Source organism: Haemaphysalis longicornis, unplaced genomic scaffold (assembly GCF_048455015.1).
Source record: "Haemaphysalis longicornis isolate Haplotype H1 unplaced genomic scaffold, Haemaphysalis longicornis Haplotype H1 scaffold_5, whole genome shotgun sequence".
Taxonomy (NCBI): domain Eukaryota; kingdom Metazoa; phylum Arthropoda; class Arachnida; order Ixodida; family Ixodidae; genus Haemaphysalis; species Haemaphysalis longicornis.
The window spans coordinates 69069325-69092116 of record NW_027526385.1 but is presented as its reverse complement, the minus strand read 5'-3'; the positions used below and the strand labels follow the sequence as shown (position 1 = coordinate 69092116).

Sequence of the window (22792 nt, the reverse complement as noted above, 5' to 3'; positions counted from 1 at the left end):
AGAGCGCGGGCAGGTCGAGGAATGAGAGCTCGGCTTCCAAACTAGGGCCCCCGATGTTTCCCCGGGACGTGACTTTCCTCGTGTTTTCATCGGCGCTCGGGCGTGCTGCGAGCCCCTTCTTACGCCCCAGGATAGGGATTGATGATCGTTCGTGCGTGTTTGCACTTCTTGGTTTTATACCAACACCAGGTCTGTGACCCTGCCCTCCGCCTTCCCATGAGGTCTTTGCGGCGGAAATGGTCTCTTCGTTTTTAGCGCTCTACGCGAACTACAACAGTTGTTCCTTTGGCGCCCTCTTTTCCCATGTTTCTTAGGCTATGTTCAGACTGCCGACGCAAAAGCCATATCGTGATCTATGGACGTAGAAAAACGGCATATCATGCAGTTCGGTTGGCTAAGACGTGAAATGATGTAATTCTTTAATGTTTTATTACGACAGTTGCGGCAACAGTCTGATCCCGGCCTTACGCGAAAGACTGTTGGGTCCCTGTGTTCCACAACGAAGGGATGTAGGTGTCTTCCGATATCTCCCGGTCGTGCAAAGGCCAGACATCACCCTACATGAGGGCAGAAATGTTGTCTCATTGATTAGCGTAAAGCCATGTCGGTGTCTCCAGATGGTTTTGTCGTTTGTTAACCGGCCAGCACCACCTGATCAATTTTCTCGGGGCACTTGAATCTGCTAACGTGCTTTGAAGCCGAAAGCCTGGTGGGAATTGTTTATATACGTCCACCCGTCGAAACGGCAGCCACACTATTTTACCGTTTGTAATCGAATTTAGTATCTTAATCAATTTTAATCCTCCTTGATTCCTCTACTAATCCATCTTAATCAACCTTAATTTGTCTTAATCTACCTGAGTAGACCTTTACCTAGGTCCACCTTAATCCGTACCTTAATTCATCTCAACTTATCTCAATCCACATTAATCTATCTTAAATCATAGTAAACCACATTATTCTACCTTAATCTATCTTAATTCCACCTTACTAATCATTACTATCAATCAGTAAGCAATCATATACCTAATTACCTTTGGTAATTAGGTATGGTAATTATTAAACATCTTTGGTAATTATTAATCATCTCTTATACACGGCTGACGTGCTTTGCTTTGGTTTTGGCTTCTGGCCTTCCTGGGGTCACGTGGGTTTTTGTGCCATTCGTGCATTTCGTGTACCATTCGACGCCTGTATCATCGAGTGTCACGTTACAATGGGGCATGTACACCCAAGAGCGGAAGTTTACGGACCACGTAAGCAGCAATTTTTGAGTTATTTCTCTGCCGCACGGCAGCCCGGAGTACTATGTGCGGTTGTTTTCATTCGTTCAGAAACGCATTCGTCTGTTTGTCGGGCTGCTATAGGAATAGAAATAACCGAAAACTACCATTTCCCTGGTACGTAAACTTTTGATCGTGCCTGTACGTCCTTCGCCTTAATGATGCAACTCAGTAACTCCACGAGTATAGTCGCTGGCAGACAACTCCCAGCTCCATCACTTTCTCGCGAGAGCACTGCCGGCCCCCCTCGGTCTGCAGCAGGCATTGTCAAGCTTCGATCCTCAATCAACCCGCGTAGGCAACAACGCGTCATCAATCCTCGCGTACACATGCGGCTGCAACAGCACAAACCCTGCTTCACCCAATACTCGGTGGTCAGACATGATCAACAGCCGCCGTTCAATAAAGGTATACGCCACGACCTCCGCCACCTCAGGATCTTTTGCCTTTTTAGGGGCGAAGCTCCTTAGGGGCTGGCGCTGTTGGCGTCTCATGTCGTCGTCGTAACCGTCGTCTAATGTAGTCACGGTACTAAAACACCGGGACGCTCGTTTACGCCTCGCGCTAGACCGCTTCGTGCTTCTAAGACACGAGACTTTTACAGCGATGCTGTATACCTCTACCCCCTCCCTCCAACGGTTTCATATCCGTTGGCAAAAACGCCAAGGCGCTAAGACTGCACTTACACACTGCATGCGCGCTTCGCCCTTCCTCAGATTTCACTTTAATGTAGATGGCCCGGGAATTTTTGTCTGACTCGGAATTAGTCCTCAGCCCTTTAGATCCTCAGACTTTGGGATCCTCAGATTTTTTCTCCTTATGCTGTAAATTTTTTCTACGTTCCGAACTGATTTCATTTTTCTCTCCCTCTTATTCATTGTTAATACTTACTTCTTCCCCTTTACTTTGTTCGCCTCACTATTTTCGCTACATCTGAAGTAGCAAGCCCTGCCGTTTGTGGGGTCAACCTCTTTGGCATTCGTTAAAGTTCTCTCGCTCTCTCTCTCTCTCTCTCTCTATATATATATATATATATATATATATATATATATATATATGTTTACTACTAAGCACGTTCGGTATTTCCTTGTAGACATTTCCTTTTGGGAATGCATGGGTGAGTTTCGTTAACTTACTCATATTCTGGCTTTCCTGGATGTGATACTATTGACAGCGTGCGCTCACCTCACACCAATTTAAAAAAAAAAGACTTTAAAGCCCTTCGTAAAGAAAGTTGAAAGAAGCCTGAAAGCTTAAACTGCGTCCAACCTTGCCAGAAAGTGCGTCCAATCGACCGTCAAACCTTCAAAGACTCAAATCGCACACCAAGAAAGAACCCATGCTACGATTTTCGCGCACTAAGTTAGACGCATCTACGAACAACCTCAATGTATACGGACACGTGGTGATTATGAGATAAAGGTGTGAATTGTACTCCTTCTTCACGATGGATGCGTGTATATATTCTCATCTAGAACCGTCCTGTTCCGGGATTTTTCAGTAACCGTTTTAACACGACGGAAGCCCTGTTTTACGCACTCGCCGTGTGTTTAGAGATCTCATTAAAACTTTTTGGTCCACCAACCGGTCTATGGGTAAATTCATTTAGATTTTTGACAGGACGCCCTAGGTCCCGCTGAGAGAGCTTTTGCTTTAAAATAATATTAAGCAGGTGAAAACGTGGAGGGGGTTGGGTGCGTAGGTATGAAGCCTAAGTTTCGGAATATACATGCTATCACCAGGGGGCTTCAAACTGATAACGAGCGTGTGTGTCGTGGCAGCCAGAGCTGTAAATACGTTGCGCATGCATGCATCACCCGCAATATACTCGCATCCTTTGAATGCACCATGCAACAAAGACAGCAGCACGTATCCGTGCCATTGAAATGTACTTGTTTTGCGTGTGAGATACGATGGGAGCACGCGATAACGCCAGCGTCGACATACGGCCTATCGTAGATTTCTTCTCTGCAGTGTCTACAAATCTACGATTAGCTACGCGCGGCATAACACTGAGAGCACATAATAACGCTGGTGACACTTTGTAGAGTTCTTGAGGCAGCCACCACATCCTAGCAAAACGCTGACGTTGTGCTTTTTTTCTTAACGGTGTCGGGGTATCACGTGGATGATGACGTCATAACTGTCTAGGGGGGGGGGGGGTGTAGGAATCATAGTATTCTGGGGGATCATGGCTAACACTTTTAAACGCTCCGAAACTGGAGTACGCCTGACGAAGCCACGCCAGTCGACAAGCATGCCTACCCGACAGCCGAAGTCCCGCTGCACTGGCAGGACTTCGAGCCTGTAGTACGTCGTGCCCGTAACCGCGAGCGCAATACGCGTAACGCACCCCTTTCTGACGATCCGTCAAAAGAGAATGCGTGGCGATTAACTCGTCTCCTCTTCGAAAGCTGCAAAACGAAAGCCAGCTGACCCGGTCCACTTGGCTGCGGAGACGGTGCGGCAAGGCACGCTGGGCGTACCTCACGCCCCTACGCTATCCCCTCTGCTTTTCTTTTTTTCACGGCCCGCGCTCCGTTTTCTTTTCGCTCCACCGTGTTTCGCCGTTTTTCTCGGCCAACCATCAACGTCCTCCAGCGCGCCCTTCTTCATTGAGGCGGAGAAGCGGGGCCGCGTCTTCGTTCATCGCCGTATAATAATAACGGGGCTGAAGAGGCAACAGCGGAGCGTGCGATAAAAAGAAGCAAACAAAGCGAAAGAGCGTGCAACGAGCGAACGTTCCTCTCATTGTCCTTGGCGCTGGTTTCATTCTCGGTCATGCCGCTGCACGGACGCGCTGGACCGTACACCGTTTCGCCCGCACTGCATAACTCGCTGCGTGAGGTTGCTCGGAGAGGGTAAACAAGCGAAAAATGTGGAAGGGGAGGACCCTCAAATGATGACTACCCTCCCTCCCTAATCACTTCAGCCTCTTGTACTTTACTTTTTCTTCTCCAACCAGTTTTCTTCTTCATCGACGCGATTTCAACCTTAGCGCATCACTGTTTCTCTTTTTTTCGTCGCTAGCCCCCAATTTCGTCGCTAAAAGCGCACGCGGTGTAGATAGATCCGTCCTGGGACGTCGAAAAAAAAACGATAAAAAAAAAATGGACGGCGAAATAGTACACAGGCGCACTTGGGCGGTACAGGGCACGGTGCTACAGGGCGGCCGGTTGAAAATCGTCTGCTAGCGAGGGTTGAAATTGTCTGCGTCGGGGAAGAACGAAGGAATTGTTCGCCAATTCCGAACGGTATACGCGAAAATTGCAGGCTAGAAAAGGTGATAAGCGTGTTGCGAGTTCACGAAGGAAGAAAAGTATACTGGACAAGGAGACGAAGAACGGGGGAGAGGGAGTTTTGGAAGCGGACGAGACTAGGCCTTCCATTAGCAGCGGACGAGAAAGGGGATTATTCAGAGACAGAAAACACGGACGGCCGCAGTTTTGGTGGCGGGATTCGCGGCTCTTGTGCGTGCGTGACAGACAGTTCGTTGCGAGTGACCGACCGCTCTCGCGGTTACGCTCCGCTGTTTCTCAAAGACAGCAACCCCTTTCAACGAATCCGTGCCAACGTACTCTGTGTGACCGCGCGAATACCGAGAACAGCGGCGGTATTTCCCGCCAATTTGAATTCCAACGATTCTACTCGGTGCAATGGGCGAGCTTGAATTGAGTTTGGTGCTACACGCTCTTTCTTTCTCGCTCCGTCTTGGACTTTTGACATTACTTTCTGGCACTTCAGACAGTGCTGGAGTGTAATCACGTGGCTAGCCATTATACGGTCCCTTTAATATTACTCGACTCTATTTTAATAGATATAATACGCGGCTCTACCTACACGGCACGTTGTAGAAGTTACACAAGAGAATAGTGGAAGTTTCTAAATTGGTTCCGTAGATGGCGCTATGTGTATACAGGAAGTCTGGTCTTGTATTTACCTCGGACGGGAACGGCGTCTCTATGTAGTTAGAACTGCAGGCCCTCACCGCTGAATTGCTTCTTACATCGAAAGAAAACAGCGCAAAAGGCGAGATAAAAGAAAATACGCTGGTTGTCTGCGACATGGAAGTGCACCGTGAATGACATTCACGACGCAGCATTTTTGACGCTGAGCAAACTATTCATCCATACTCTTACCGTCATCTTAATTGCGATTCCAAAGTAAATTATGAGTAACAGCATTAATGCGCGCTGTGAACAGTAGTATCTATGGTTGGTTGCTGGCATTGAGATTAGTGTACATTATAAAATGTTTACGAAGCAGTTATCGATGTCAGCGTGACTGCAGCGTGTCAGTTCGAAAGCCGGTTTTGAGTGATCGCTTCATAGCCTGGGTGCGATTGTGAAGGAGTACCTACTGCCGCTCCGTGCATGCGAGGCAAAATTTTAGCTCAATCTTCTTTTACGGGGTAAGAAGGCGTACCGCGATGAAGGGAACTAAAGAATGATCTGAATCACGATATATTTCGCGACGACGGTTGTGTATGCGAGGCTGCCACAAATGTGCGTCGTCAAAATGGGAGTGTCTCCTGTAAAGGATACTTCATTGCAAGCATGTATGTAATGAGGGATAGCAAACTTCACGGACAATTACATGGTGAGGGTTGAATGTAAGCCACAAGAAAGTTCTGTAACAACATATTAACACAGAATCTCCTCAGTGGCGCTTCCCATAACGAGAACACTTCGGGCATACGTTCTGTTCTAGGGATTGCATAAGATTGTGAATGTAAACCAAAACCGAGTTCTCTAAAAGCACTTCGACCTTAAAAGAACTTCGAAATGTCAAACAATTTACACTGAGATTCGGTTGCCTGTTTCTGCTTGGTGACATTGTTTCTTTAGTGTGAACCATGGCTGTAGTTAATATTGCGCATTCACAAGCCATACTTTTTGACAGAGTACTCACACTAAATACTCGTGTTATGCTTTTTCGCTGCTTTGGGTGAATACTAACCCAGTAATCATGGAATAACAGATTAGATGGTCGATAGCAGTGTGAATGATTATTTACAGCCTAGTTTATTCCTGTCAGTTATTCCTGTCAAAGTTGTTCCGAGAAGCCGCGGCTCAAAGCTCCGCTGTGAGGTGTTCGTATTTAGCCAATTAGGGCTTGCTCAAAACGGGCACTTCTGAAACAGACACGAAACGGACAAAACACGAGAATACCACCCCTGATGTCATTGCACGGCCCGCTTGGTCATGGATTCATCAGGAAACTCGCTTCTTTGGCCGCAAGGGCGCCGTGTTCTCACGGAGTCGGACATGCGGCGGCCTCGGAGTCGTGTAGGGTAGCCTCCGCCGGTACGCAAGAGACGGAGAGAAAGAGAGAGCATGGACGCTGAAGGCTGCTCGCTACGGGGCGTTCACGGCGGCCGCCGCCGCCGCCGCCACCCCGCTGCGTACGAGCTCCGCTGTGCTCGGCCAGCATTGCGGACACGCCTTATTAAGCGCTTCTCTTTCCCTCTCCCTTGTGTTTGTTGTGTCTCGCACGCGCGTAACCTTGTCGCGAGGGAGTCTCTCCGTATGAGCAGGGATGTGACAACAAACACTGCGAGTCAAGGTTTGCATATATCAGCCGGCATCCCGCTGTCATGAACCCTGATCTGATTGGAGCAGAGCGGAAGTGCGCAGTTCCGCTGCAGTTCCTCTGTATATTTACAGTGTTAGAGTTCATTGATTGGACAAAGCTCTTCTTCCCTCGGAGTTGACTGAGAAAAATAAAGTTTTCACATCCACAATGTCGAGTCACCGGGTCGTCTTCGTAGCACAGGGCTTTATTCTCGTACGGTCGTACAAAACACAAAAAAGTTTTTTTTTTAGCCATTCAGTCAAAGGATTCGGGTGATCGTAGAGAAAAGTTGCGGAAGCACTGTTTGCATATGTTAGGAACTAATAGTACAAGTTCGGCTTCCGTATAATTTGCTTCTTGTAATGCTTTAAGCGAACAAAGAAGCTGTGATGGACAGGAAAGGTCAGTCTGGCAGCGAGTTTTGGTCTCCTACTCTCGATGGCAGCGACTGTAAAATTGTGAAACTCTCTCACGCAGATGCACTAGCACTGAGCGCAACGACAAACCCTGTCAAAAACACGACAATAGGCATGCCGAACATCCACGGAATCTCGCCCAAACAACTGCCACGAGGAAAGAACAGCACTGTAGGCCTTTCGTAGCCAGTTTCGAAGCGCTCGCAGACTATTGATAACGTCATTGAGCTTGAGTAGTGTATCAGAACGCCGACTGTGCTGTTTGCCTGAAATGGGACGCAGGGGCGTCATCAATATGCAAATGTGGCAGCGATTTCTTCCCGGTTGATCGAATTTTCTTTGTCTGTAAACAAGTGAATAAAATAGAAGGTTAGGGAAGTGACATCTGAATGAAGAGTGGCCTTGAACTTTCCGCGACGCCTGGAGTCCTTTTGTCCTTTCACAGGAAAGCGAAATAAAATTGTCCTGTCAACGAACTATTGCTGTGTTGACAAGCGGGTATGTTCGTGGAAGCGAGACTGCTCCCGCAAACTTTTGGCGCCTTACGTGGAGGTCGTGGGTTCGGATCCCACCCGGCGGGCATGTTTTTCTCCGCTTTCTATCTTTCAAAAAACTGTGTCCATTTCAAGAAGAATAAATGACCTACCACATTTCCCCCTTTGCCCTCCTTGACTTTCTTGATTACCTACCCTTATTTCTGTCTGTCTGTCTGTCTGTCTGTGTGTCTGCCTCCCCCCCCCCCTCTCTCTCTCTCTCTCTCTCTCTCTCTCTCTCTCTCTCTCTCTCTCATGGAGTTCCACCCATTGTGAAATCTGCTGAGCTGTGGGTTGTCCTTGCGAAGATTTTGTTTAGCTTCGACTTTTTTTGGTGTCTTAGTGCTATTTTTGTCGAATAGTTTTGCTAAAACAATAGCTACAGCCGTTTCTTGTAACAATACTCCCTCTGTAGATAGCAATGTATTGACAGCTAACTAATTCTGTAACGTTTACAACTTCACTGTGAAGTAACTAATCGAGTCATGTAAATTAAACCCGGTGTAATGATAGGGTCCTCTCAGCGGCTAATTTTCGTACAGTTTGTTTTAGGATACTTTCCATAACACAAGAGTTAGAGCTCTTTTCGTGTAATCATACTCCCTCCGTTGATGGCTATGCTTCACTGCATAACAAGCAATGCAGGAAAGTCAGCTTATAAAAACCAAGCTTACACCGATACTTTTAGAGTTGGCTTCACCTCTGAACACGCATGCATTACTAGGAATTCATTTTTTTAGGGGAAACATCAGGCTTCATATTAAATTATGAAGACCCTGGGACATTTTATATGTTTTTATCTTTCTTTTCTATGCGGGGAACCGGATTTTTCGCGGCAGAGAAACCTGCTCCACGGATAGCGTGACACGATACCAGCAGAGTCTGTCGCCAAGGCCTGCACTAAAACAGCTCCACTGTTAAAGAGTTTTCAAACACCGGTCGCGAAAACGCTGCTCTTGTTTTTTTTTTTTTTTTTAAATTTCGGCTGAACTTCGAAGCCGATGCAGAAAGTCGGCTCTGCCGCATCGCATCTGCGTCGCTCGGGGTTTTTGCGCGCGTCACGTTGGCATTGTTTGCACAACACCGAAGCTATGCAAGGAAGCGCTACAAGAAAAAGTGAATATTACCGATGTGTGAAATCTGGTCCTTGAAAATCGCGAAAAAGGAACGATTATAGAGGAGAAAATGCACGCGTCTATCATGGAGTACGACTATAATCTTTTGTCTTATAAACCACGCATCGGTATACATTTAGATCGCTGGTAGATGTGCTTAGTTAGTGAGCGAAAAAGAAAAAAAGAAAAAAAAAGAAAAAAAGAAAGAAAATCCCGGGCCACCTCCACTAACGTGAACCCTGGGGAGAGGCGAAGCATGCAGTGTATAAGTGTAATCTTGGCGCCTTGGCGTCCTTGCCCACGGATATGAAACCATTGGGGGTAGAGGTATACAGCTTTGCTGTAAGTCTCTAAGCTCTCTAGCGCGGGGCGTAAACGAGTGTCCCGTTGTTTTTTTAGCGCGCGTTACGTTCTAGCGCGAGGCGTAAACGAGTTTCCCGGTGTTTTAGTACCGTGACTACATGAAACGACGAATACGACGACGACAGGAGACGACAGGAGACGCCAACAGCCCTAGCCACTAAGGGGTTCCGCCCTTAAAAATCTTCGCATGGGTTCGTTCATCGTTGACGATTTTGGTCTTTGAAGGTTTGAAGATCGATCGGGCGCACTTTCGGCGAAGGTTGGACGCACTTTGAATTTTCGCGCTTCTCTCAGCTTTCTCTGGGAAGGGATGGTAAATTTATTTATGCCTGTTTGGTCTTCGAAGTGTAAGCGAACACCGTGGCGTTGTCCAACAGAGGGCGCCCGCACATGTTGTTCACCCCCTTTTTTTCCCTCTTCCTTTTTTTATTGCAGTGGAGACGTTCATGTCGCCGGTGCAGACGGACTGCGTCAACGTGAACTACTACATACCCGAGGATGAGCAGTCTGACCACTTCTCCGAGCAGCGCTGGGAACGGATGCGTGAGTGCCTTCCCCTCTTTTCTTTGTCACCGCATGAAAAAAAATAACAATCTAAAGCCCGTTCTACATGGGGCGGATTTCGCTTGCGAATTCGCAGCTGCGGCGCCGCTCGTGTACCAAAACGATCTATTCTCGTTGCTGTGGCGAATTTCCAAATGTTTGGAAGAGTCTAACTTCTCTTGTGAACGCCGCATAGCATTTGGCAATATTTCGCAGCAGTGAAAATAGGAAAATAAATCGTTTAGCCGCACGGGCGGCGCCGCAACTGCGAAATCGCAGGCGAAATTCGCCCCATGTAGAACGGGCTTAAGACGCACATCCGACTGAACGATTTTCTTGTTCATACCGGGTTATTTTAGTGTCCGCTGACTGGACATAGAGTACGTGTGTACGTGCGCCATGCAGTGCCGCTCCTACAACTTGGGGCGAAGGGGACCTTCCTGTTAACCCCAGGGATGCAATTACATTCGCATAAATACCTAATAAAGTGGAACGGAACATAGCCTCCCCAGTAGCCTAGTTGGTATGGCATCGGACCGGCTGTTCCGAAGGTCGTTGGCGCGGGTCTCATCTGGAGAGCATGTTTCTCTCCACTTTCTTTCATTTCAAAATAAATCTACTTCAACACGAAAGGCTATCTCACGTGGCACCCTGCAGGGCTCAGTGATCTCACCCCTTTTATTCAATCTTGCCATGAAGGGTCTTCAACTTTAAAGAGAGAGAGGGAGAGAGAGAGATGCGGTCACTCCACTCCTGCAAAAAGTTAACTTATTCTTTAAACGCTTATTATGCCGGAGAATGGGTTTTGCAAGAATAATAAAAAAAAACCCCAGGATATCTCCACTAACATGAAACCTGGGGAAGGGCGAAGCATGCAGTGTATAAGTGTATTCTTGGCGCCTTGGCGTTTTTGCCCACGGAGATAAAACCGTTCAGTGGGAGAGGTATACAGTTTGCTGTAAAAGTCTATTGTCTATGAAGCAGGAAGAGTCTAGCGCTAGGCGTTGGAAAACGAGTGCCCCGGTGTTTTAGTACCGTGACTACACGAAACGACGACGACGACAGGAGACACCGACTGCCCGAGCCCCTAAGGTGCTTCTCCCCTAAAACTGTTCTCGTATCTAGTAATGTGTGAGAGAGAAGAAACTTAAATGACAGCAGAGACATGAAAACGACAAAGGGGCAAAATAGGAGAAGACACGTATTAAGTCATAAAAAATACCCGCCGCGGTGGCTCAGTGGCTAAGGCGTTGCGCTGCTGAGCACGAGGTCGCGGGTTCGATTCCCGGCCGCGGCGGCCGCTTTTCTGATGGAGGCGAAAAGCAAAAACGCCCGTGTGTACGAGATTTCGGCGCACGATAAAGATCCCCAGGTGGTCAAAATTAATCCGGAGCCCTCCACTACGGCGCGCCTCATCGCCTGCGTTGCGTCGGCGCGTTAAACACCACAATCAATCAATAATAAAAAATGCACATACACGCATCACCAGATGAAGGAGTGCACACACAACCCGTGCAAGTGCACGCGAATTGTAACTCGCGCACACGTTCGCAGAGTTTTGTTCGCACTGCAGCACGCACTGGAGTATTATTAGGAATGATGCACCGCGATTCAGTCAAGCAAAATGCACGGGTACGGTGTTTTATTGCAACCCGTCCTTGCGCGCAATGTGTGATTGGCCACAATGTAGCACTGCGGTGCGTTGAATCGGTGCTCATATCGCCGACCCGCCACCGGACACCCACGGCAGATGACTATGTTTTTATCGGCTCGCTCGCAGTCCGCTTGCAATGATGTTCCGCGCTGAATGGGCAGTAGACGTGCTCTGAAGGACAACGGGTGGCTACATTGCCATAATAGCAGCATCTTCCGCACGCTGCGATGTTCAAGTTTTCTTTTATGTGGCACGGCATGCATTCAACCAATAATCGATCCCGGTCTTTGAGAATATTATACACAGAGGGCGAGCATTCTACAATGTGGGTCATTGTTGCCCGAGCCATCCTTAAAGCAGGTACGGCGCTTCAATCTTTCTTCTGGAAAATGTGTTAATATTGTATATGCGTGTACGTAGCGTAAAGCAATTCAAGTTCAAATTTGGGTCTTACTGTCGAAGCAACAGCTGGTCTTTGAGACGCGCGTATAGTTGGGCTAGAAATTGGTTTAAATCAAGTGAGCGGACATTTCGACGAAGCCATTTTCGTGTTTCGCCTTCAGCAAGCGTATTATACTTGCACGCTTGTGTGCGCGCGTGTGCAGGGCAGCCAGGCGATTGTTAAAGATATCTGCCCGGTTCGGATATTTAAAAGACGCATTTTCATCCGCATAAGCACGCCAGAGAAAGAATGGAGTACAGTCGCTTATGGTCGCACAATGGTAGAACCTCGCATACGTAATTTGAAGGTTTTAGGTTGCGGTGCAACTTCAAAAAAACGCATTTTCCCCACATTAGTTGGTCATTTTCAACCGTTATTTCAAACAAAGGGTGCATAAAAGACCGAAAACTTCCCTGTGCCTTCCTTGGCGTTTCTGAGGGCTGGCTTTCTTTCTTTATTCATACAACCAGCCACTAAAATCTCTTATGACCAGCTGTGTGCACGTCCTATGAGATATCATCGCGAAATTAAACATTTTTATTCTCTCGCGCGCGCCAGTTGTAGGAGATTTGGCGAATTTAGTTCTGAAGGGGCACCTTCAAACGAACTGTCCACGCAAGCGTTCAAAAGCGTTAAGACGACGGAAACGACCTCTTTAACGTCGTTGATGGTCTACAACACAAATCTCCTGACATCGTAGATGCTCTACATACGCTCCTTCTAGAAACAAGAGCGAATTCAAGCCCCCCAGTATCATTACGGCGACCGCGTGGTTAGTTTTATTGGCGCCATAGTTTCCGAAAGTCGTTTAATCCCCTCATTAATTATGCAAGACACGGCCGTGCGAACGCAGATAACCCACACCGCGCGCGTCCGCATTCCGGCCGTTAATCCTGTTGTGTCCTCCGCAAGTACGCCGTCCCCGCCGCCACTTTCGCCTTTGAGCGGAGGCCTCGGCGACGTCATCGGAGGCATTGTGACCCCCGCACTCTGTCCTCATTTTCCCATTAGCCGCCGCAGCCGCCGGCTTCATCCACGCACGGTGGTTGCTACGGTGACGACGCCTGGAGGCAGGCTCGGCAGCCCGACCCGGTTAGCAGACGACCAAAGAATAAGCAGACGACAAAATAATGCGCAGACGACGCGCGGCCGGCACACTGCACAATGAAGAGCGCGGGCTACAGAAAAAGGTGGGGAGGCGAAAGAGCCTCGAGGAGCGACAAACAGCAGAACAACAAAACAAGACACAAAGACTCTCTTTGTCTCAAGACTAGCGCTACCGCGCGCCCTCCTGCTGGCGCACTAACAGACGACAAACGGGCACGCGTCGTCTGCGGCCATTCACGTCTGCGCAAGCGTGTCTGGCACAAGCTTCAACACGAGATGGAGGGAACAGGAAGAAGCGCACTCCGGGAGGACGCCAACGCATAAAAGAGAAAAAGTTTTATTCCCCCCAAAACATCCAAACTTGGCGATGTCCGCGGCGGCGGGGTTAACGGTGTAGCCGTGCTACCGTTGCATCCGGGAGGCACGCGGGGCAGTAAACGGCGGCGTTTGGAGTTTGGCGTCGAGGTTATGAGGGAAGGAGACATCGCGGGGAGGAAGAACTACGCGTGCATGAGCACAACAGGGCCGGCGGACAAAAGACGACGCGGGGGCCCCGGCGATTATTGAAACGGCACGCGCTTAGTGAAGCGACAGCAGCTATGTATACTAGCAGCCCTCTTGTCCACGAAAGCGCTCAGGGGTCGCCGAAGGTTGCGCCGTTAACGGCATCTTTCCTCCTCCGTCTCCTTCATCCACGCCGTCGTTTCTTTCCTGGGAAGCAAAGCCGGGACATTGCGGAAAAGTTGGCCTCGCCATTAGGCCTAGCTTGAGATACGCGCGTTCGGCTCTCAATATCAAGGAGTATGCGTGCGTCGGGCGTTCTTTCGCGAAGATGGGTCCCGGGCCCCCTGCGAGCTTCTGGAGCCGACGGTTGCGAGGCCAGGATCAAATCGTCGAACCGTGTCTCGGTCGTCGGCGCTGGCCCGGAACGTCGAAACGGCGTCGACTTGGCTCGTCCTCCGGCCTTTTTCCTACATTTCGCGTTGCATTTCGTCTTTTTCCTTATTGTTTGTGCCGAAATCGCCGCGGAGCGAGGTATGACCCCTCCCGCTATCATGCACTTGCAGACAGGAAGGGGCGCGGTTCACTCGACCCGTAAATAGATTTCACGCACGGGGGATCTCGCAGCATGGGAGAGAGAGAGAGAGGGACAAAAAAATACGGACCGTATAACGTTTGATATTCGCACGAGGCGAGTCACGAGTGTGTCGTACAAATTCACGGCTCGCGCAGCGACAAATCGACGGTGAGGCCGGATGGTGCATCCGTGCACTCAACGGAGTTTCCTTTGCCTCGACAGCTGGTTTGAGAAGCTAAGATAGAAATGTGCATCGCGTGACTCGCCCTCGGTTACCGCAAGCACCAGACTGTGTGTGCCCAATTTCGTGTTTGCCTCAGGGCGTATGTGTGTCGTGAAGTTAGGTATCGCGGTCAGTTCAGGTCAACTCCCGTGATGGGGCGAGTTTAGGTTTAAAATTAAAAAAAAAGAAGAAACATAGGCCAAACATGCGCAGCCGCATGTGTGAGGTATGTGCGAGGGAATTCAGCGCATATTACGCGTTGCCGTCTGGCCCTGCACACATCACACGCAAAAGAGAGAAGAACAAAATTCGGGGTTAACTCTTTCCTCGGAGTAATTGGAAAGAACGTAGAATACGATGACAGGTAGCGGATCTATTCGGGCGCAAGCGCAGGAACACAAAATCTCGCCGTCAATCTTCTCATCTAGTCCGTAACGGGACAATTGAGGACGGGTTGCGAAGGGAGATGGGGATCTCACTGATCGTTCCATTCCCTTACGTTGATGAGGAGCTGGTCAGCCCTTTAGTAGATTGATGGTGATGATCACGGCGACGATGGTGATGAAGATGATGACGATGGTGGTGGTGGTGGTAGCGGCGATCATAAAGGCCGTAGCGGGCGAGGGAAATGTATACAGTTTATACTCGCCCTGACGGGAAAAAAAAATGCCGCAGCTTGTACTAGTGGCGTTAGGCTGGAAAAACAGCGGAGCTGGGGTCGACCTAGCCTTTTCCGGTTTTGCCAAGTTTTGCTATGTTTTGCGATGTTCTTGCTATGTAAGGATAAATGTTGAGGGGTGAGGCCAAGTATAGCCGGATTTTACAAGGCGGTTCCGGTCGGTCCCCTACGCTGACAGCGGATCACAGAGGCGAAGAAGCCAGGCCAAACCCCAGCTCCGCGTTTTAGTAATGTAGTAATAGGTGCGCATATGCATATAGCATATGCCCCTTGTGCTAACACTCCGATTCCGACCGTAGACTGTAGTGAAGTCCTGGGGATGCGCATACAAATGAAAAAAAATAAATAAACTGAAACTATCAGGAGACTTGAAGCGAGTACCAGCCAGACGTGCCGGTTACTTAAAGGAGTACTGACACGAAATTTCAAAGCTGAGATAACTATGTAAAACGCTTCCTTTTTATCAGGAGATATCTCCCAGCAAGTTTCAACAGCAACCGTTCAGCGAAACATATTTAAAATCCATTTTAATCTTCGCCCGCACGAGAAAGCCCAGAGCGGGCCGACGTGACATCATCTGCTACGTGCCCCAAACTGCCGACGTCGGGGCTCCCGTGACGAAGCCGACGCGCTGGCTGTGGTTGGCGCGCGCTGCTCGGGCGTGTGTACACGTCATGGTTTTGGGACTGACGTCATGCTGCCCGGGCTTGTGGGGACGGCGAAAACCTCGGCCGGTCTGGGCGCGCGCGTGCGCTCGCTCGCGCGCGCTTCCAGAGAGGCAGCGATACGGCAAGAATGGTGACGTCATGTTATACATGCTGTCATGGAGGCCGCTCGGCGTTTTTCAGTCGAAACCGAAACTGGCACGAATAAACGACGCCGTAAATGAATGTTTACGCTGCGCTCGACCGTCTAATCTGTCATTCTATGATTAGTGGGCTGGTATGTACGCATAGCAGCGAAAAAAACGTAACATAAAAATTTTGTGTCAGTACTCCTTTAAGCGCATTTCTAACAAGCATGTGGGGATGAAGGAGGCCAATCTTTTGAGATTGGTTCAGGCATTTACTTCGCAAATGTCGACGAAAGACTATCGTCTTTCGTCGACAATTGCAAAGAGAGGAGCAGATACGTGGCCAATTTTTAGGTCCCCAACTTTCTTTATTGCGCACAGCAGTTTTCGGGGTGGACGCTTCAGGCTTCGATTTTAACATTAAGTCTGAACTGTCAGGGCAAACCCTGTCGCACGCTCAAACTGCCGACGAAAGTCGATATTCTGAACAAAATCACGAAGGGAGACGTGTTGCGGACTAATGGCAATGCTGTTACTGTTCTTTCTGTTTAGCCGGAAGTTCGGTTAATGCGGAGTTTTTTTTTGCCGTCCCCGTGGACTTCATATTGACGGGAGTCGACTGTACGGCCAATTTAGGCCGTCATTGTCATGTCCGTCGCACAGAAATGGCGCGGGAAGTATAAAAGTGGTTAATTTATAGCCGACGCGGCCTTCCACCCACAGTTTTGGCATCGGCTATAAAGTACGGCACTGCGAGGTCGCTTGTCAATCGTCGTCCTTTGTCAGTTCTCTCGCGACGGCCACCACACATTGGATATGAAGTGACAGTCGTCACAAGCGCAAGAGCAACTGACAGCGGAAGAACAGACAATACGCTCTTATTCACCATTGTCTGTACATCACTATACAGGCGTGAAAGCGTTACGTGGGCGTGTAAAACCATTCTCGAAATCAGTCTGCCGTTGCAGAAACATTTAGGTTCATGATAATATGAAATCTCGTGCTATTGTCCGGGTAAGCCGCGCTTCAACTAGCGTTCCGTCATGTACCGGCTAGGAATGTTCCACTTGTCCTTGGCATAGCTTACGAACAAGCTTAAATCTTGTCTGTGGCTGCAAAAAGAAAAAAGAAACAGTATTATTGTAAAATATTACGTAAAGTGGTTTTATCAGTAGAACAGTGGAACTCTAAAAGATCAGTTCTCAGGTTATATTTAGAAGCTTTATGCAAAACGGTCAAAAAGAAACTGTTACACTTTTTGTTGATTTTGGCTTCAACGGCGAAAAGAAGCCATGGGGCTAGTCAAGCCAAGTAGGAGAGGAACGTTGCTAGCTGTTATGGCGGCGCCTACGACAGCACGGAATCGCAGCGACAGATTTCTCTCGTGTATGCTCTATGAGCTGAAATTGAGAGCCACGTGGACAGCGCCTCAATGTTGCCTTCCTTCAATTATTTTTGGTGGGGCCATGAATACAAAATGCAAGTTAGATTCGTTCCAGAGGTTGCCTCGTTAGAATAACACTGGCAAGACTTTTAACGCAAACTTCATTCAAATAAGCTACGTAATTAGGTAAAAAGAGAATGTCCATGCGACCGACTAGCTCATGTTCACACACTAGAACCTATGACGTCATGTGGGACGCTGTGCGATTGGCTGAGGACGGCAAAAGCAGGGCTTATAAGTTTGCAGAACGAGCTATTCTCGCCTAAATTTAATGCATGTTCTTTTTATACCAGTAACCATGGTGGGTGAAATAATGGAAGTTGCAAACGCACACGTAAACATAGAAGTACAAATGCTTACTGCGCGCACTATGCCTGTTACAGCAGCACAGCCGTCCGGCGCGTTGAGCTTCACTGGCTAATTGGTATAAGCGACATTGTCTGCTGTGACTCTGTTTGTCAAGCATACCCAGTGTTTCACGAAACGATTACTGCCAACAGTACCAATAATAACCGTAGCAATCCAGGTATAAATACGGTAAAAAGCAAAGAGAGTGCGGGCAACCAGCGGTCCAGAGTGGTATCGTGGCGCCATCTATAGAGCCCTAACGGTAAGCTAGGCGTTTCGCCATTCGCTGCAGCCCTAGTCGGCATACTATCGCTTGAGTACCTGCATGCCCTGGGTACATCATCGCAGTCGTCACGAAGCACACGATTCAGCGTGAAAATAAAAAAATGGCTTAAATTTAATAATTTCTCAGTGAATAAATCATCGTTTGCTGGCGGGCAAGTGCTGGATGCACCATAAACCACCCAAATCTTTCGAATAAAGCAAACTTGTCTTTGGTCTTTCTGGCCCCTTTAACCTAAATCTGGAGGCTGTGCCTTGCGGCGTTTCTTCGCGCACACGCATGGCCATCACGTACACGGGGGTGCTATTGTCCGTGTGTCCAATCATACCGGTGAGCGGGGCGGGCTTTCTGCTAACGACTGTTCCCAGACGCGAAGAGGCAGGCGGAAGCAGACACACCTCGGACGCAGGCGAACGGTGGTTAATCCGTGCCTGCCATACCGCGTCTGAGACGGGTGGCATTGCCTGCTGGCAGACGTCGTCATGCTGGCAACGGCCCCGCCGATGCGACGACCATTCGTGAGCCATTAGGAGCGCGTGCCGAAAAGATGCGTCGTCGTCAGAGATGGCAGGCCTCCGTACATGCGTCACAAACCAAATGGATTACAACCAGCATCACCTTCGACTGAACTTCAGCCCGGCTGAAGTCGTCATAAGTTTCCCGTCACACTTTGCAGGTTTCAGCGTTTAGAGATACGACAGATGTGTGACGCTGCTTTCGTCGTGGCGGCCGAGGGTTCAGTACAGTCAATTTGTGCGTTCCTGATAGCGGGTTACGACAGCGGCTTCCACGACGCCACATGGGACACCGGTTGTCTTCTTACAACCGTTACCGCACCACCACGATCAATGACGCCGTTGCAGACAAATTGTCACAGCAGGCCACACGACCACCAGGTGGAACATCTTCCCGTGTTAAGATAACAAATTGTTGTCAGTATTGCCAGCCAATACTGTTGTTTTGTAATGCCGTAAGTTTTGTTATGACAGCTGCCTCGTGCGAATCGCCACTGACTTCTCCCTCCTGTAATCTTCTCTGACCATTCGCAGACATGGCCCGTTCGGTGGTGGCGCTGTTCATCATCTCGTTCTTCTTCGCCTTCCTCTCATTCTTCACGGGGATCGCCGGATGCTGGAAGCGCTCCAACAGCAACATCATCGCCACGGGACTTCTCCAGATACTCGCAGGTAAGCTAAAAGAGGCAGAGAAAGTTGCAGGACGACCTTAAGTCAAGTGGAGGAAGGCAGTGAAGGGGGAAGGGGGTGTTTGTGGTCACTGGTCCGGGACGTCTTGTGGTCCGTTATGTCCTAGAATGAATTCTAGTCGTAAGTAGTAGTAGTAGTAGTAGTAGTAGTAGTAGTAGTAGCAGCAGCAGTAGTAGTGACAGACCTTTGTTAGAAGAAAGAGACCATCGGCCAGTGTGGTAAGTTATGCCCCACCTCACGCCTGCATTGTGGCCCCAACACCCCTCTTTGTTACTATTTATTTCTGAAACGGCTTGAGGGGTGGCTTTGGATTGAGTCGGCAGCGTCAACGCAGCAGGGTCAGGTGATACATGCCTCCCATGGTCGGCTTGCGTGGCCAGCCTCGTCATGTTTAAAAAACGTTTTAACAGCGGAGATGTTTAGAAGCTCGCATTGTCCGGCGATGATGGCCGTCACGCCAGGCGGAGGTGATGCCCATCACGCCAGGCGAAGGTATCCCACTGGGCCGGCAGACGTCGCCACCGCCTCGACGGCCGTCCAGTGCGCGAATTCGGCACGCGGCGCAGGTATATAGGCACAGATAAACTACCAGACCTCCGTGGGTCAGCTTCGAGCACGTACATACCGCCGCGAGTGGCGTTGTGAGCGACCCCCACCCCTGCGGGAGGTGTTTGCCATCGTACAAAAGCCATCGCTGTTTCAGCGGGTTTGACAGGCGTGGAAGTAACATTAATTTTTTGTTCTGCTTTTTTTTATTATCTCGCGGTGTAGTTGTTTTCTAGAATTTTGAAGTGTGGATAACTACCTGATACCCCATTTAGAAGCATGGAAACCAGGACAAAGAGGACAAGAAAAGTTACACCAGCCTCCTGTGTGGTTTAGTTAGGTGAAATTATTGGCAACGATTTTGGCTCTTCAAAAACTTCAGCATAGATTTTCGCATGTGGTCATTCTTTGTGACTCCACCTCTGTGTGTTCCGCATTAACATCCGAAAAGATTCTTCAATTATCCTCACACTCTGCTCATTTGTTCCTCCGCTTTGTGAGGTTAGGCTAGTGTGAGTTCGAGGACGTGCAGGAATCTCACACAAGGAAGTGGCTTATCAGTTAGTCAATCTGTCTCTTGGTGGCCCCGTGGTCGTGCGATGTCCAAATGATAGCTTTCAATCGGGGGCGACATTTCGGCGTTTAAAACTACTCCAGACTTATCGGCCAGATGCCATTCTCTCTTCTATAGTGCATCGTCTCCTTGTTACAAGTACTTCTAAAAATTATATTAGCAAATAAAGCCATTTATTATGTTACCCAAGATTGGGTAATCCACCCTGCTAGCATTAGGGTAATTTTAAGTGCCAGACGATTGAGGAGATGGTGGTGCAAGTGCGCGTTGGGCGGGAAGGGGTATTGTTTTTGGAAGAGGGACCCACATTGTGCGCGGTCACGCTCATACTTTTAGGCGTTATTCCTGCACACTCGTCACTACAGACAAGAATTGAGGCATAACCCTTTCTTTGGGCGATCAAGACTCAAGTGCACTCTTTTGACCCTTGACTCTTGATTATAGCCTTGTATTGGCGGTGGCGGTGGGTATGAAATAGGTGGCGTTACCCCTGCGTGACCACTGGAGGGGCCACTGGAGGTATACGCTAACCCCTCACCTTAACTGTCAATCAAAGGTAACGGAGAACTCCTACTACACGAGATTCATTGCGCGTGCGCACATACCATACTGCGATACCATGCCATACATACCATACATACCATACTGTGGCACTGCGATACCATCTGGCATATTGATACATTGCTGCACTAGCGCAGTATCGCACTGCGCTAGCAGCGAACTGAATTCGCTTCACCTACCCTCCCATACACCAACCCCTTCCTCAACCCCTCACTTTTATCTTCTACAACTCCCTCTCAGCAGCCTCCATCGTCCTCGACACATTGTCCCGTCTATTTTCGCCGACGCTTGACACGCGCGGATGGCGCAGCGCAAGAAGCGATACGGGGCGGACATATAGTGCGAAGAGGGTGAAGTACACGTCAGAAACGTCTGTTTTCGACACATTGAACCACACTGAAGGGATTATAAGAATTCGAGTGCCATTGCATTGATTATTCTTACAAACCCTTGATGTCATTCTTGCAGCATTGCTCTACCAAATAAGTCAGAAGGACGCAAAGACCTGCCCTTTGTTTATGAAATGCGCTGTTTAACCGGGAAGGTGCAATGGGCATGTTCCACTACTCGACGTACAACTTTCGATACAGAAACGGCGAAGTGGCACGGCGTGCGATGCAAGGAAGACGACAGAGATGTTCTTAGGACCAGTGGGAGCCTGGTGGAACCAAGATTCGCCAAAGCCTGAATGTATGCGATCGAAATCTGGTTGAGGCATCACCACAAGCGGCTGGTGCGAGTCCCCGGCGGCAATGCTTTTCCAGGATAAAGGACTGAGTTCTAGACGCTTTAATCCGAAGTACAAACGGTGCCAGCACCAGCTTGTTGCAGCGTATGGTCAGCTGGCCCCGAGCTGTACGTCATGCAGCCACAGACCTCGGCTTGGTGGGGTGGATGGTGCAGAACCCGTGACAAGCTTGCGTTCTTCCTCCACGGCAATGTCGGTGTAGAAGAAAACAACATGATCCCTTCCAATCTTTTTCTGAGTCTTCTGTGGGAGCAGCAGGGCCGCCGACAACTGCTGGCGGCATTCTCGAGGAACACCCCCGGAGCCGCCTTCTCTGTTCGTACCGGAACACCCCTACCAAGATCATTTCCTGTCTGCTTTAGAGGGACAGCTGTCGCACTGGCTGCCTTCTCTGGGAGCAGCATGGCGACCGACCACAGCTGATGCCGTTCTGGTCCAGCGGCCCAGACGTGGCTCGCTCCATTCGCAGCACAGAAACCCGGTCCCCCTCCAGTCTTTTCCAGATTCGGCGCTGGTCTCGAGCTGTCGCGGTTGAACGTCTTCTGTGAGAGAAGCACGACCATCGACAACCGTTGATGCCATTCTGGTGGAACAGCCCAGGAACCACTTGTTCTTACATCAAAACGGACCAATGTTTTGTCTGTTTTGCTGCCGCCAGCGTCGGCGTTGGTTCCGAGCTGTCCCTTTGGCCGTCGCCTTCTTTGGGGGCAGCACGTTAGCGTCGGCGTTGGTTCCGAGCTGTCCCTCTGGCCGTCGCCTTGTCTGGAAGCAGCACGGCCGCCGACTACAGCTTAGGTTCGCCTAGTGGAGCGGCTCAGGGGTGGCCTGACCAGTTCGTACCAGCACTGCCCCATCTGCTGCTGTCGGTTTTTTGTTCCGCCCAGCGTCAGCATTGGTTCCGAGCTGTCGCTTTAGCTGTCGCCGTCTTTAGGAGCAGCACGTTAGCGTCGGCGTTGGTTCTGAGCTGTGCCTCTGGCCGTCGCCTTGTCTGGAAGCAGCACGGCCGCCGACTACAGCTTAGGTTCGCCTAGTGGAGCGGCTCAGGGGTGGCCTGACCAGTTCGTACCAGCACTGCCCCATCTGCTGCTGTCGGTTTTTTGTTCCGCCCAGCGTCGGCATTGGTTCCGAGCTGTCGCCGTCTTTAGGAGCAGCACGTTAGCGTCGGCGTTGGTTCTGAGCTGTGCCTCTGGCCGTCGCCTTGTCTGGAAGCAGCACGGTCGCCGACTGCAGCTTAGGTTCGCCTGGTGGAGCGGCTCAGGGGTGGCCTGACCTGTTTGTAC

The 22792-nt window shown here is 49.6% G+C and overlaps 1 protein-coding gene across 1 annotated transcript in view; it reads left to right on the top strand.

The window, feature by feature from the left end:
* LOC144138397 (transmembrane protein 114) overlaps positions 1 to 22792 on the top strand; it is a 134948-nt gene that overhangs the window by 97089 nt on the left and 15067 nt on the right. The window contains exons 2-3 of the mRNA XM_077670660.1: positions 9720 to 9827; positions 18928 to 19065. Coding sequence (XP_077526786.1) covers positions 9720 to 9827; positions 18928 to 19065 — 246 coding nt within the window. The remainder of the gene's footprint in view (positions 1 to 9719; positions 9828 to 18927; positions 19066 to 22792) is intronic.